Below are 12,273 nucleotides of genomic sequence, written 5' to 3'. Positions count from 1 at the left end.
CTCAGTACATTGTTGAAGCAACTTTGGCAGTGATTACAGCCTCGAGTCTTCTTGGGTATGACGCTACAAGCTTGGCACACCTGTATTTGGGGAGTTTCTCCCATTCTTCTCTGCAGATCCTCTCAAGCTCTGTCAGGTTGGATGGGGAGTGTTGCTGCACAGCTATTTTCAAATCTCTCCAGAGATGTTCAATCGGGTTCAAGTCCGGGCTCTGGCTGGGCCAATCAAGGACATTCAGAGACTTGTCCCGAAGCCACGCCTGCATTGTCTTGGCTGTGTGCTTAGGGTCGTTGTCCTGTTGAAAGGTGAACCTTCGCCCCAGTCTGAGGTCCTGAGCGCTCTGGAGCAGGTTTTCATCAAGGATCTCTCTGTACATTGCTCCGTTCATCTTTCCCTCGATCCTGACTAGTCTCCCAGTTCCTGCCGCTGAAAAACATCCCCACAGCATGATGCTGCAACCACCATACTTCACCGTAGGGATGGTGCCAGGTTTCCTCCAGAGGTAACGCTTGGCATTCAGACCAAAGTGTTCAATCTTGGTTTCACCAGACCAGAGAACCTTGTTTCTCATGATCTGAGAGTCCTTTAGGTGCCTTTTGGCAAACTCCAAGCGTGCTGTCATGTGCCTTTAATGAGGAGTGACCTCTGGCCACTCTACCATAAAGACCTGATTGGTGTGATGCTGCAGAGATGGTTGTCCTTCTGGAAGGTTCTCCCATCTCCACAGAGGAAGTCTAGAGCTCTGTCAGAGTAACCATCAGGTTCTTGGTCACCTCCCTGACCAAGGCCCTTCTCCCCTGATTGCTCAGTTTGGCTGGGCCGCCAGGTCTAGGAAGAGTCTTGGTGGATCCAAACTTCTTCCATTTAAGAATGACGGAGGCCACTGTGTTCTTGGGGACCTTCCATACTGCAGTCATTTTTTGGTATCCTTCCCCAGATCAGCCTTCACAACAATCCAGTCTCTGAGCTCTACAGCAATTCCTTCGACCTCATGGCTTGGTTTTTGCACTAACATGCACTGTCAACTGTGGAACCTTATATAGACAGGTGTGTGCCTTTTCAAATCATGTCCAATCAATTGAATTTACCACAGGTGGACTCCAGTCAAGTTGTAGAAACATCACAAGGATGATCAATGGAAACAGGATGCACCTGAACTCAATTTCTAGTCTCATAGCAAAGGGTCTAAATACTTTTGTAAATAAGGTATTTATGTTTTATTTTTAATACATTTCCTACAATTTCACTTTGTCATTATGGGGTATTGTGTGTAGATTGCAGAGGAATTTTTTTTATTCAATTTAACGTAACAAAATGTGGAAAAACTTAAGTGGTCTGAATACTTTCTGAATGCACTGTAGACACTGGTTTGACGCTGGAGATAATGAATATGGAGTTGAAAGGTGGCAGAGTTGCCCTTTAACGACTCGATGAATGTATCTGGTGAGTTCACCATACTTTTATGTCAAAATTATGCTGTATACGTTTTTCACTCAATGGGAAAAAAAAGGAATTGCCATGACCATAAGCATAGGAGATTTGCTTACCAGTAGATAAAGGCACATTCAGTAGATAAACTAATGACGAAAAACAAAATAATGACTTTTGTGGTAATCAATGGCAGAAAATGCCCATATATTAAAGGTACAGCTAAAGCCACATAAATGGCAACTTCACCACTGTTCAACCTCATTGTCATTATCTCCAGCACAATACCATGGTCAACATATGTGAAAAAAGCACATTTCTAAGTTTTGTAAAAATATTTTACCTGATGACATCATCAGCAAGAAAATACACTCCCATGGGCTAGAAACTTGTTGCAGGTTTTGAAAATACCTTTTTTCTTTTTTTATCCTATCCTGTGATGTCACAGAGACACATTATTTTGGGACCTTTCTTCTTATCTTTTTAGCGATAGATGCTGGAGATGATGAATATGAAGTTGAAAGTGGTGGAATTGCCCTTTAGTGCTCACAGACAAAGGACCCATGTTGGCAGGTATAAACGGGCTGATGACTCAAAATATTATAGCTGCCCATAAATGTACAGCTGAAACAACTTGATGCCCACAGCAAGACAAAACTGAAGAAGAGCCAGCAGCGAAATGAATCTATCATATGCATCAATTCACTTTTTTTGCATGTTATTTGAGAGGTCATCTTGTTCTGAACTCAGTCAGAGATATGACCTTTACTTCTCTATACATTTTCAGATTCTAGAAATATGTACAGTTCAGTATGTGAGATGCAATGTCTGTTTTTTAAATGTTGTAACTATTTCACAAATCTAATGTTCATCTTTCACGTTTACCCTGTCAACCACTCTTCTCTAAGAACATGTTTTTTTAACACCCCTGTATGGAGTGATATTAGTGCTAACAGAAATTGAATTTCAATTAAATCATTTAGATTTGTTTACTTATGCATTTAAAATTTGAATTTGTATTGCACAAATTGAATTACACTGTCACGATCGTCATAGGGAACAGACCAAGGCGCAGCGTGATGAACAAACATACTTTAATTAGTTAAAGTTTAAACTCAATACAAAACAAGAAACGACTCGTGACGTCCACGGTATCAATGACCGAACACGGAACAAAAACCCACAAACCCAAAGGGAAAAACATACAGTTTAAATATGGCTCCCAATCAGAGACAACCAGCCAACAGCTGACACTCGTTGCCTCTGATTGGGAGTCACTCAGGCAAACATAGAATTAAACACAACAGAATTACCAACATAGAAATACACACATAGAATGAACACACCCTGGCTCAACATAATGAGTCCCAGAGCCAGGGTGTGACAGTACCCCCCCCTAAAGGCGCGGACTGCGACCACGCCTCAACTGAACAAAACAGGGGAGGGCTGGGCAGGCATACCTCCTCGGCGGCGGTTCTGGCTCCGGCCTTGACCACCACCCTCCAATACACCCCCCATAGCGCCCCTGGTCCAGTCTGGCCCCGCCGGCAGGAGCAGGACTGGACTTAGCAGGAGCGGTTAGCTTCAGCTCCATAGTGGAGCAGTTGACCGGTACCTTACCAGGCACCGGTGACCCAGGCACGGGTTGTGCTGGACTGACGACGCGCACCCCTGGCTTGGTGCGTGGAGGAGGAACGGGCCTTACCAGGCTGACGACGCGCACCCCTGGCTTGGTGCGTGGAGGAGGAACGGGCCTTACCAGGCTGACGACTCGCACCCCTGGCTTGGTGCGTGGAGGAGGGACGGGCCTTACCAGGCTGACGACTTAGTGCGAGTGGCAGGAACAGGCCGGGCCGGGCTGGCGACGCGCACCGTATACTTGGTGCGAGTGGCAGGAACAGGCCGGGCCAGGCTGGCGACGCGCACCGTATACTTGGTGCGAGTGGCAGGAACAAGCCGGGCCGGGCTGGCGACGCGCACCGTAGACTTGGTGCGAGTGGCAGGAACAGGCCGGGCCGGGCTGGCGACGCGCACCGTATACTTGGTGCGAGTGGCAGGAACAGGCCGGGCCGGGCTGGCGACGCGCACCGTAGACTTGGTGCGAGTGGCAGGAACAGGCCGGGCCGGGCTGGCGACGCGCACCGTATACTTGGTGCGAGTGGCAGGAACAGGCCGGGCCGGGCTGGCGACGCGCACCGTAGACTTGGTGCGAGTGGCAGGAACAGGCCGGGCCGGGCTGGCGACGCGCACCGTAGACTTGGTGCGAGTGGCAGGAACAGGCCGGGCCGGGCTGGCGACGCGCACCGTATACTTGGTGCGAGTGGCAGGAACAGGCCGGGCCGGGCTGGCGACGCGCACCGTAGACTTGGTGCGAGTGGCAGGAACAGGCCGGGCCGGGCTGGCGACGCGCACCGTATACTTGGTGCGAGTGGCCGGAACAGGCCGGGCCGGGCTGGTGACGCGCACCGTAGGCTTGGTGCGTGGAGCAGGGACAGGCCGGGCTGGGCTGGCGACGCGCACCGTAGGCTTGGTGCGTGGAGCAGGGACAGGCCGGACTGGGCTGGCGACGCACACCGTAGGCTTGGTGCGTGGAGCAGGGACAGGTCGGGCTGGGCTGGCGACGCACACCGTAGGCTTGGTGCGTGGAGCAGGGACAGGCCGAACCGGGCTGTGGAGACGGATAGGAGGCCTGGAGTGAAGAGCGGCCACAACCCGTCCTGGCTGAATGCCTACCCTCACACACTCTGTGTGAGGCATCCGCACAGGACGTACAGGGCGGTGTACCCCTGGCCTGGTGGCCTTCTGGATCCGCCCCTTTTTTTCCTCCGTCAGCCCCGTCGTCCATGCCGTGTGCCCCCCCCTAAAAATTTTCTGGGGTTGCCTCTCGACCGTCCGACGACGACCCTGATCACGCCGTTGCTCCTCTCTCCGTCGCCTCTCTACTGTCTCACTCCATGGCCGGCGATCCATCCCGGCCAGGATTTCCCCCCAAGTCCAGGACCCTTTACCGTCCAATATCTCCTCCCATGTCCAGGCTGCCTGCTCCTGGACACGCTGCTCCTCTTTCGCCAGGGCCTTTCCCGGCGCTTCCTCCCATGTCCAGCCCAAGGGCTGCCCCTGGACACGCTGCTTGGTCGTTGCATGGTGGGTTTTTCTGTCACGATCGTCATAGGGAACAGACCAAGGCGCAGCGTGATGAACAAACATACTTTAATTAGTTAAAGTTTAAACTCAATACAAAACAAGAAACGACTCGTGACGTCCACGGTATCAATGACCGAACACGGAACAAAAACCCACAAACCCAAAGGGAAAAACATACAGTTTAAATATGGCTCCCAATCAGAGACAACCAGCCAACAGCTGACACTCGTTGCCTCTGATTGGGAGTCACTCAGGCAAACATAGAATTAAACACAACAGAATTACCAACATAGAAATACACACATAGAATGAACACACCCTGGCTCAACATAATGAGTCCCAGAGCCAGGGTGTGACATACACATTTAATTATTATTGGATTTTTTGTTACATGTACAGGTATTTGTATTTCATTATTTGAAATTAAATTGAATGAATATTGGATTCAGAATTAAAACTGTATTTCAATGTATTCATAAATATTCTATACAACTATCAATTGCCTATATCAATTATCTGGCAGAAGTCAGTATTTCCTTCTCAGTCAATTATACTATTGAGAAAATCAACCCCTTTATCAAACATTGATTGGTCATTTGACTATTGGCTGGTGATGTGCTGTATTGTTTGGAGTAATCACTCAATTCATTATTCCCCATTACTAACAGAGAGACAAATCTTTACAAATCTTTACTCTACCATTGAAATCAATTAATTATGATTTGATACACATTGTTCAACTTAAAATAGGATTTATCCCTGAGTACTTGTATACAAAATCACTTACAAACTTAATTTCAAGCAAAGCAGTGTTCACTGTTTTCTATATTTTCTAGCTCCTCAACAACACTGGAACTGATCAAAGACACAGAAAGAGACAGTTTGGACTTTGATCCAGTGCATCAAAACCTAACCTTTTTTATTGGCTACAAAAAGCAAAACATTAAGCAATACAATAATTTAATATACAGTATGGAATTTTAAGGTTACTTGCGTAACCCCGGTTCTCTGATATTATGAGTGAGATATCTCACAGTAGGGATTCACAAAATCTCTTGAAGCTCGAAGAACCAATCACACACGCCTGTCGGAGATCGACAGGTTGAGTGGTGAATGAGGTGAGCCCCTCCCTTCATACTAAAGAGCCACTCGCCCGCCTTCTGGTCATTCTCAAGCATGTCAAACTTCATCACATTCTTGCGAGTAGGGGAATGTGGTGAGATAGCTCACTCATAATATCAGAGAACCAGGGTTACCCAAGGCACCTTAAATTATCTTTCAATTATTCGTTTTAATTTCTCACAATGGGATATGGCCAACTCCTGTCTCTCACATGCTCTCCGAAGCCAGGTAGTCTCAATGTATTAACACTCAGAGGCCCCGACACTGAGAACAGTATGCGCCAAAGAATGCACAGTAACGTCTAGTAGGTAGAACCTCATAAACGTATGAGGGGATGCCCAACAAGCCGCAATGCAAATCTCCTTCAAGGAGATGCCCTTAAGCAGCGCCCAATAAGTAGCCATACCTCTGGTGGAGTGAGCCCTCAGGCCTTCTGGAGGCTATAGCCCCTTGCTATTATAGGCCAATATAATAGGTTTGACAATCCAATGTGATAACCGTTGATGAGAGAGCAGCGTCCCCTTGCAGGGAGGTGCCCAGGACACAAAGAGTTGGTTGCTCTTGCACAAAGCTCTCGTTCTATCCAAGTACTGTATATGCCCAATGTTCGTACTGGACACAAACGGTGGAGCCACACTTCTTCTGTAGAACGGAAAGGTGGTGCGTGGAATGATCTCCGCTATCCAGAGTTTGCCTGGCCATCGGGGGGATACCAAGGTGAGGGATGAGCCGCCTTCTTCACTGGCTAGAGTGGGGAGTATGAGGATGAGGGGAACAAAAGCATAAAGCAACACCCTCGGTCAACACCCTCAGCCAGCTTGTACACCCTAGGGGTGAGTCTCGTACTTGCGCGAAGAAAAGCGGCCAGTGCACGCTTTCGTGTGATGCAAAGAGATCTATGGATGCTTGACCGCATCGCTCCCAGATCTGTTTCACCACTTGGGGATGGAGTATCTGGAAAATAATTCCACTCCTACGTTCAGTACACCCTGGAAATTAGTCGCACGTAGTGACAGTAGGTGTGCTCTGCTCCACAGAATAAGTAAGCGCAGGGTACGAGTACCACCCTGGCTTTGATGTAAGCCACCATAGTTGTATTGTCCATTCTGATCAAGACGTGACAATTCCGAAGGGAGGGTTGAAAGTGTCTCAGAGCAAGAAACACTGTCAGCAATTCAAGGTAGTTTATGAGACTATAACTGTGGGTTTGCAGCCTGCTGTGTCACTGGTCTCTCAGTTAGCACTGGCGCTAGTGAACTGACCCTCTCCCTCATGCAGAGCCTTGAGGTTGCCATGATATCCGGGTCTGCCTGGCAGGTGTTAGCAAGGCTAGTCTTGATGCAGTAGCTAACCTGGTTTTGAGTCTCTTGGACCGGAGAACCTAGGGGGTTCGAGTGCCTGCCTTAGCATTGGCCATAATTTGAGTCAAGGTTGGGCCGTGGTCAAGCCACTGTTACTCTTCCTACGTCCCTAATTTGTGGAAAAGGCCTGCTAACCCAGGGGTGCCTGCTGGAATTAGCCTTGACAGGCGTAAACTATTTTATTAAGTGACTCACGGCTAATGGCTAGCTGGAGTACGCACTGTGTATAAATGCTATAGCCGTGGTAGTCTATTGAAGGCGTTAGGTAGCTAGCAACCAGCACGTGGGCTACGGTTTGTAAAGCTAGCCTTGTCCTCGGTTCCCCTTGGGCAGGGGTAGCAGGCTCCATGACTCCACAAAACAGCTAATCCGAGAACAAAGTGAAACGTAGGTAGCATTCGCCACTTGGGCTAATAGCCTAGCTAGTTAGCACATGCTAGCCGGAGAAGATAATCCTTCAACAATGTGAACGTAGCTACAGTGAGGGAAAAAAGTATTTGATCCCCTGCTGATTTTGTATGTTTGCCCACTGACAAAGACATGATCAGTCTATAATTTTAATGGTAGGTTTATTTGAACAGTGAGAGACAGAACAACAACAAAAAAATCCAGAAAAACGCATGTCAAAAATGTTATAAATTGCTTTTCAGTGACTGATGCAACTCAACAATCAGCTATTTGGTAGGCTATTTAACGCGCGCTGCCCAAATTGAGCACTTAAAACAATCAACAGCTCATTTTTCAAATAAGCTAATGACCGCTGTGGTCAAATCATACTCTGTGGTGTAGTATTTGTAATGATGTTATATATTTCTGTATGAGGCAGAAGTAATTATATAGCTTATTTTGGCAAATTTCATTCAATTGACTTTAGGGGAAGCTAATCTTCCCCTAGCCTTTTGGATGCACTGCCTATGCTGACATCAATGTATAAGTTGCCGGTGCATTAAACAGCTGGCTGCAAGGCTTACAAGGGGGCCAAGTTCAAATGCCACATCAAATTCAAAGCAATCGGCGCACTGCCTAAATATATGACCTCAAGCAAACTGTCTTGCAATGTCTCTGCTCATTGCTGAGAGAAATTAACACAGGCTGGCAGCTTCTCTACGAGCAAATTTCTACATGGTCCTAAAGCCAGCAAATCAATTCGCTAAATAGCCGTTGCATTTTACTCGGGATTGGAATGATTTTAGTCTACTTTTTTTGTAGCCTTCTTTTACATTTCTGGTCTTGAGCTATACCCAACTGACGCCCCTGCCTGTGTTACAGAATTGTCCTGAGCGGAGATATTAACGTAATCTTCTTCATCGTGTTCACTGTTCATTTTCTCATGAGACCCCCCACAAACACTCTTTCTTTGAATGTTTCCATGCTCGTTGTCATAGACATCCTCTGATTTCCCATAGCTGTGCCCTTTTTCCTTCCCATTCTTCTTTTCACCCGTCACTCTTTCCAGACCTCCCTCGTAACAGTCGTTTTCTAAATTCACATAGTCCTCTTCCTCTTCCTCTTCCTCTTCGTGGTCCTCCCCTCTGTTGTCAATACCTGTTGTATAACAATTTGCTCATTAATATTTCCAACAGCAAACTCCTGGGAATAGAAAAGATTTACAACAAAAGTATTTTGAGATGCTGCTTAACTTAACTTTTCAAGCTCAAGGCCTAAATCAAGTTCAGATTCAGCCTTTGAGTTTACATAATTGTGATATCACTTACATTCTCTCTGGCCAGTCTCTGTAGATGGCTTTCTGCTCCTCCTTGTCCTCAAGATGACTAGACAGATGACAAGCAGAAGCAGAAACAGCAGTGCTACCCCACCAGTCCCTCCAGAAACAATGATGGGGACCATGAATGCTGAAGAAAATGTAGGTATTTCAAGGTTTAGACCTACAGATCAAGACTTGTAAATGGCAAATTAATAGAATATAAAAACAAACAAAAATGTGATATGAAGGATGATAAGTCATGTTACAATACTATGACTTTTCTCTCACGTAAAAGCTATTTTAAATACTTTTTTTTTTAAGCATGTGTTATTTTACCTCTAATGGTGACAGCTAGTTCACTATTAGCCGACCTGAATAACCGGGTGGAGACGTTGACTCCATAGCTGCAGCTGTATTTCCCCTGGTCTTTATACTCTGCAACAGGGAAGTGGAAAGAGGCAGAGTGGTTGACTGCTGGCGTAGTCTCAGTTCTGTTGGATCCAGAGAAGTTCAGATAGAAGAGGCCTCCAGGATACTGTGGCTGAATGGAGCAGGTGATGGAGAAGCTGTGGCCCCTGATCACCTCTGGCCCCTGAGGTTCCCAAAACATCCCTCCATTTGGAGGACTGAGAGAGATGTTGGGCTGTAGCAGGACCACTGGAAAGAAAGTAAACAGCAATTTGACAGTAATGTAATTCCATATTCATACCTTCTAACTGAGAAATGTGTGTGCGATGGACAAGGTAGTCAGTCTCTTGTCTCTATCAAGGCTCTGAATCATAAAGAAATACAGTGAGTTTAGTATTTGGTCCTCTGTAGCTCAGCTGGTAGAGCACGGCGCTTGTAACGCCAAGGTAGTGGGTTCGATCCCCGGGACCACCCATACACAAAAAATGTATGCACGCATGACTGTAAGTCGCTTTGGATAAAAGCGTCTGCTAAATGGCATATTATTATTATTATTATTATTATTATTATATTCATAGCACGCAATGACTACATCAAACTTGTGACTCTAGACATTTGTTGGATGCATTTGCTTTGGTTGTGTTTCAGATGATTTTGTGCCCAATAGAAATGAATGGTAAATAATGTATTGTGTCAATTTTGATGTACTTTTATTGTAAATAAGAATATAGTATGTTTCTAAACATTTCTATATTAATGTGCTACCATGATTACGGATAGTCCTGAATAAATCGTGAATAATGATGAGTGAGAAAGTTAGACGCAAAAATATCATACCCCACAAAATAATCTGAAACACAACCAAAGCAAACAGCAAATGCATCCAACAAATGTGTAGAGTCACAAGTTTGATGTAGTCATTGCGTGCTATGAATATGGGACCAATTACTAAACTTTTGACTACTTTAATAAACATACTGTAGAAGTGAATTTGTCCCAATACTTTTGGTATTTAATTTCTAAACGGTTTGCCCACTATATAGGAACATACCCTCAAATTAAAGCTGACAGTCTGCACTTTGACCTCAGTCATTGTATCTTTTCAAATCTAAAGTGCTGTAGTACAGAGCCAAAACAAAACATTTGTCACTCTCCCAATACTTTTGGAGCTCACTGTAGATTATGCAACACTTGTTTCCCAACTACCACCTCACCTTTAGTAACGTTGCTGTAAGGGGAGCTGATGACTTGGCCGTTGGAGAGGGTTCTGTAGAGACAGCGGTAACTGCCCTGGTGTGAAGCATCCATCTTAAACTTTGTTAAAGTAGCCCTGGGCTGTGAGGATCCAACGGTCACGGACATGATGGAGTCTCTATTCAGATAGAAGAGGAATTCCACAGCATTACAGAGGATACAGGATGGAAGAGTGCAGGTGAGATGGACCTCCTCTCCATGCAAGAAGGCAGAATAGGCCGGGTCTGTGGAGAGTGAAGGCTTCTGCAAGACAACACCTGTTGGTCAAATACAGGTAGTTTAGTGAGGCAACAGTAATCACAACCTATCTGCTGGTCTTCATACTGTATTAGCCACATGCTCTGTTCTAGGCTGCCCCCATCTGGTCACATATCACCAAGTCTGGCTTGGGTTAAGGTTATTTCTGCAACAGTCAACTCTCCACTAGGTGGCAGAGCAGGCAATAATACTGCAGTAATATGCTTTTTAGGATTTTCTCTATGATGAGACCTTTTTGCACAATTCAAACCATTCAAACCAAACCCTGATAAAACTCTAGTCTAGACAAGGCAAAGAGACTCCCTTACCTGAACAAATAACACCTGCGTCGTTACCATGATTACAGTCATGTGTTCCTCCTCCTGTGTGTGGGCACTGTGTGATGGAGCACTCACTGCCAGAGCAGCCAACATCATCCTGCCAGATGGACCCACTGCCCTGACCAAAGTAGGCCCTCTCTGTGGCACTATCAGCTCTCCCACAGCCCAGCTGTCTACACACCACAGCAGTGTCATTCAAGTCCCACACGTCATCACACACGGTTCGCCAGTGACCAATTTGATAGACCTCCACCCTCCCAGAGCAGTGGTCACTCCCATTGACCAGTCTGACGTTAGGTTTAACTAGGAATGAAAGAAAATGAGAAAAGGAGAAAATTAAGGAGAAAATAAATGCATTTCAGTAGCACATTCAACTAAATCAATGGCAAGTTGACACAAGCATAATGAACTGTAATTTGACTTTTATCAACCACAATAGCAACCCAGGGACTTTTACCTGAGCAGACAACTCTGGCGTCTTGAGACTGTAAACAGTCATGGTGTTTCAATCCTCCATGTGAGCATTCTGTGAGGGAGCTCTCACTGCCGTTACACCCAACATCATCCAGCCAAGTAGGTCTGCCACCACTACCCTGACCTACGTGGGCAGTACCTTGGAAACTCACAGTCCTTCCACAGCCCAGCTGGCCACACACCACATTGGCATCGTTTACGTCCCACTTCTGACCACACACTCTTCCCCACTGGCCCTTGTAAAGAATCTCTACTGTCCCCGAGCAGAGACTAGTGCCATTGACCAGCCTGATCTCTTCACCAGCTCACAAAGAGGAAATGAGATGATTGGGAAAATGATTAATAATGATTAATGAGCAATTAAAAACAGCCAGTATTGTCAAAGCTGTTCTATTAAAAGTTGTTACAAACGTGTTACTTAACCTTTTTGGACTTTAACAGCATTTTTTTTTTGTTCCCCTTTTTCTCCCCAATTTCAATCTTGTCTCATCGCTGCAACTCCCCGACCGGCTCGGGAGGCAAAGGCCGAGTCATGCATCCCCCGATAGATGACCCGCCAAGCCGTGCTTCTTAACACACGCTCGCTTAACCCGGAAGCCAGCCGCACCAATGTGTTGGAGGAAATACCATTGGAAAATGTATGCACTCACTAACTGTAAGTCGCTCTGGAGTAAAGCCCCCCCAGCCAAACCCTAACCTAACCCGGACGTCGCTGGGACAACTGTGCGCCGCCCTATGGGACTCCCGATCACGGCCGGTTGCGATACAGCCCGGGATAGAACAGGGGTCTGTACTGACG

The 12,273-nt window shown here is 46.4% G+C and overlaps 1 protein-coding gene and 1 long non-coding RNA gene across 2 annotated transcripts; both read right to left on the bottom strand.

Annotated features, from left to right (window-relative positions):
* Positions 1–8,219: 8,219 nt before the first annotated feature.
* On the bottom strand, positions 8,220–9,467 carry LOC311103303. The gene is made up of 3 exons (XR_014610073.1): positions 9,097–9,467; positions 8,771–8,908; positions 8,220–8,600 (listed from the first exon to the last, which is right to left on the bottom strand). It is a non-coding gene; the product is annotated as an uncharacterized lncRNA (long non-coding RNA).
* An 871-nt stretch (positions 9,468–10,338) lies between these two features.
* On the bottom strand, positions 10,339–12,012 carry LOC311103859 (scavenger receptor cysteine-rich domain-containing protein DMBT1-like; the record flags this gene model as incomplete). Its single annotated transcript, XM_084145494.1, has 4 exons — positions 10,339–10,679; positions 10,989–11,303; positions 11,458–11,769; positions 11,982–12,012. The coding sequence occupies 4 exons, from the start codon at positions 12,010–12,012 to the stop codon at positions 10,339–10,341; spliced, it is 999 nt and encodes a 332-aa protein (XP_084001620.1).
* Between the last annotated feature and the right edge of the window lie 261 nt (positions 12,013–12,273).

Source organism: Coregonus lavaretus (genome assembly GCF_964263955.1).
Source record: "Coregonus lavaretus genome assembly, chromosome: 28".
Lineage (NCBI taxonomy): Eukaryota > Metazoa > Chordata > Actinopteri > Salmoniformes > Salmonidae > Coregonus > Coregonus lavaretus.
Note: the sequence above shows the minus strand (reverse complement) of the source record. Positions and strands in the feature narration are given on the sequence as shown.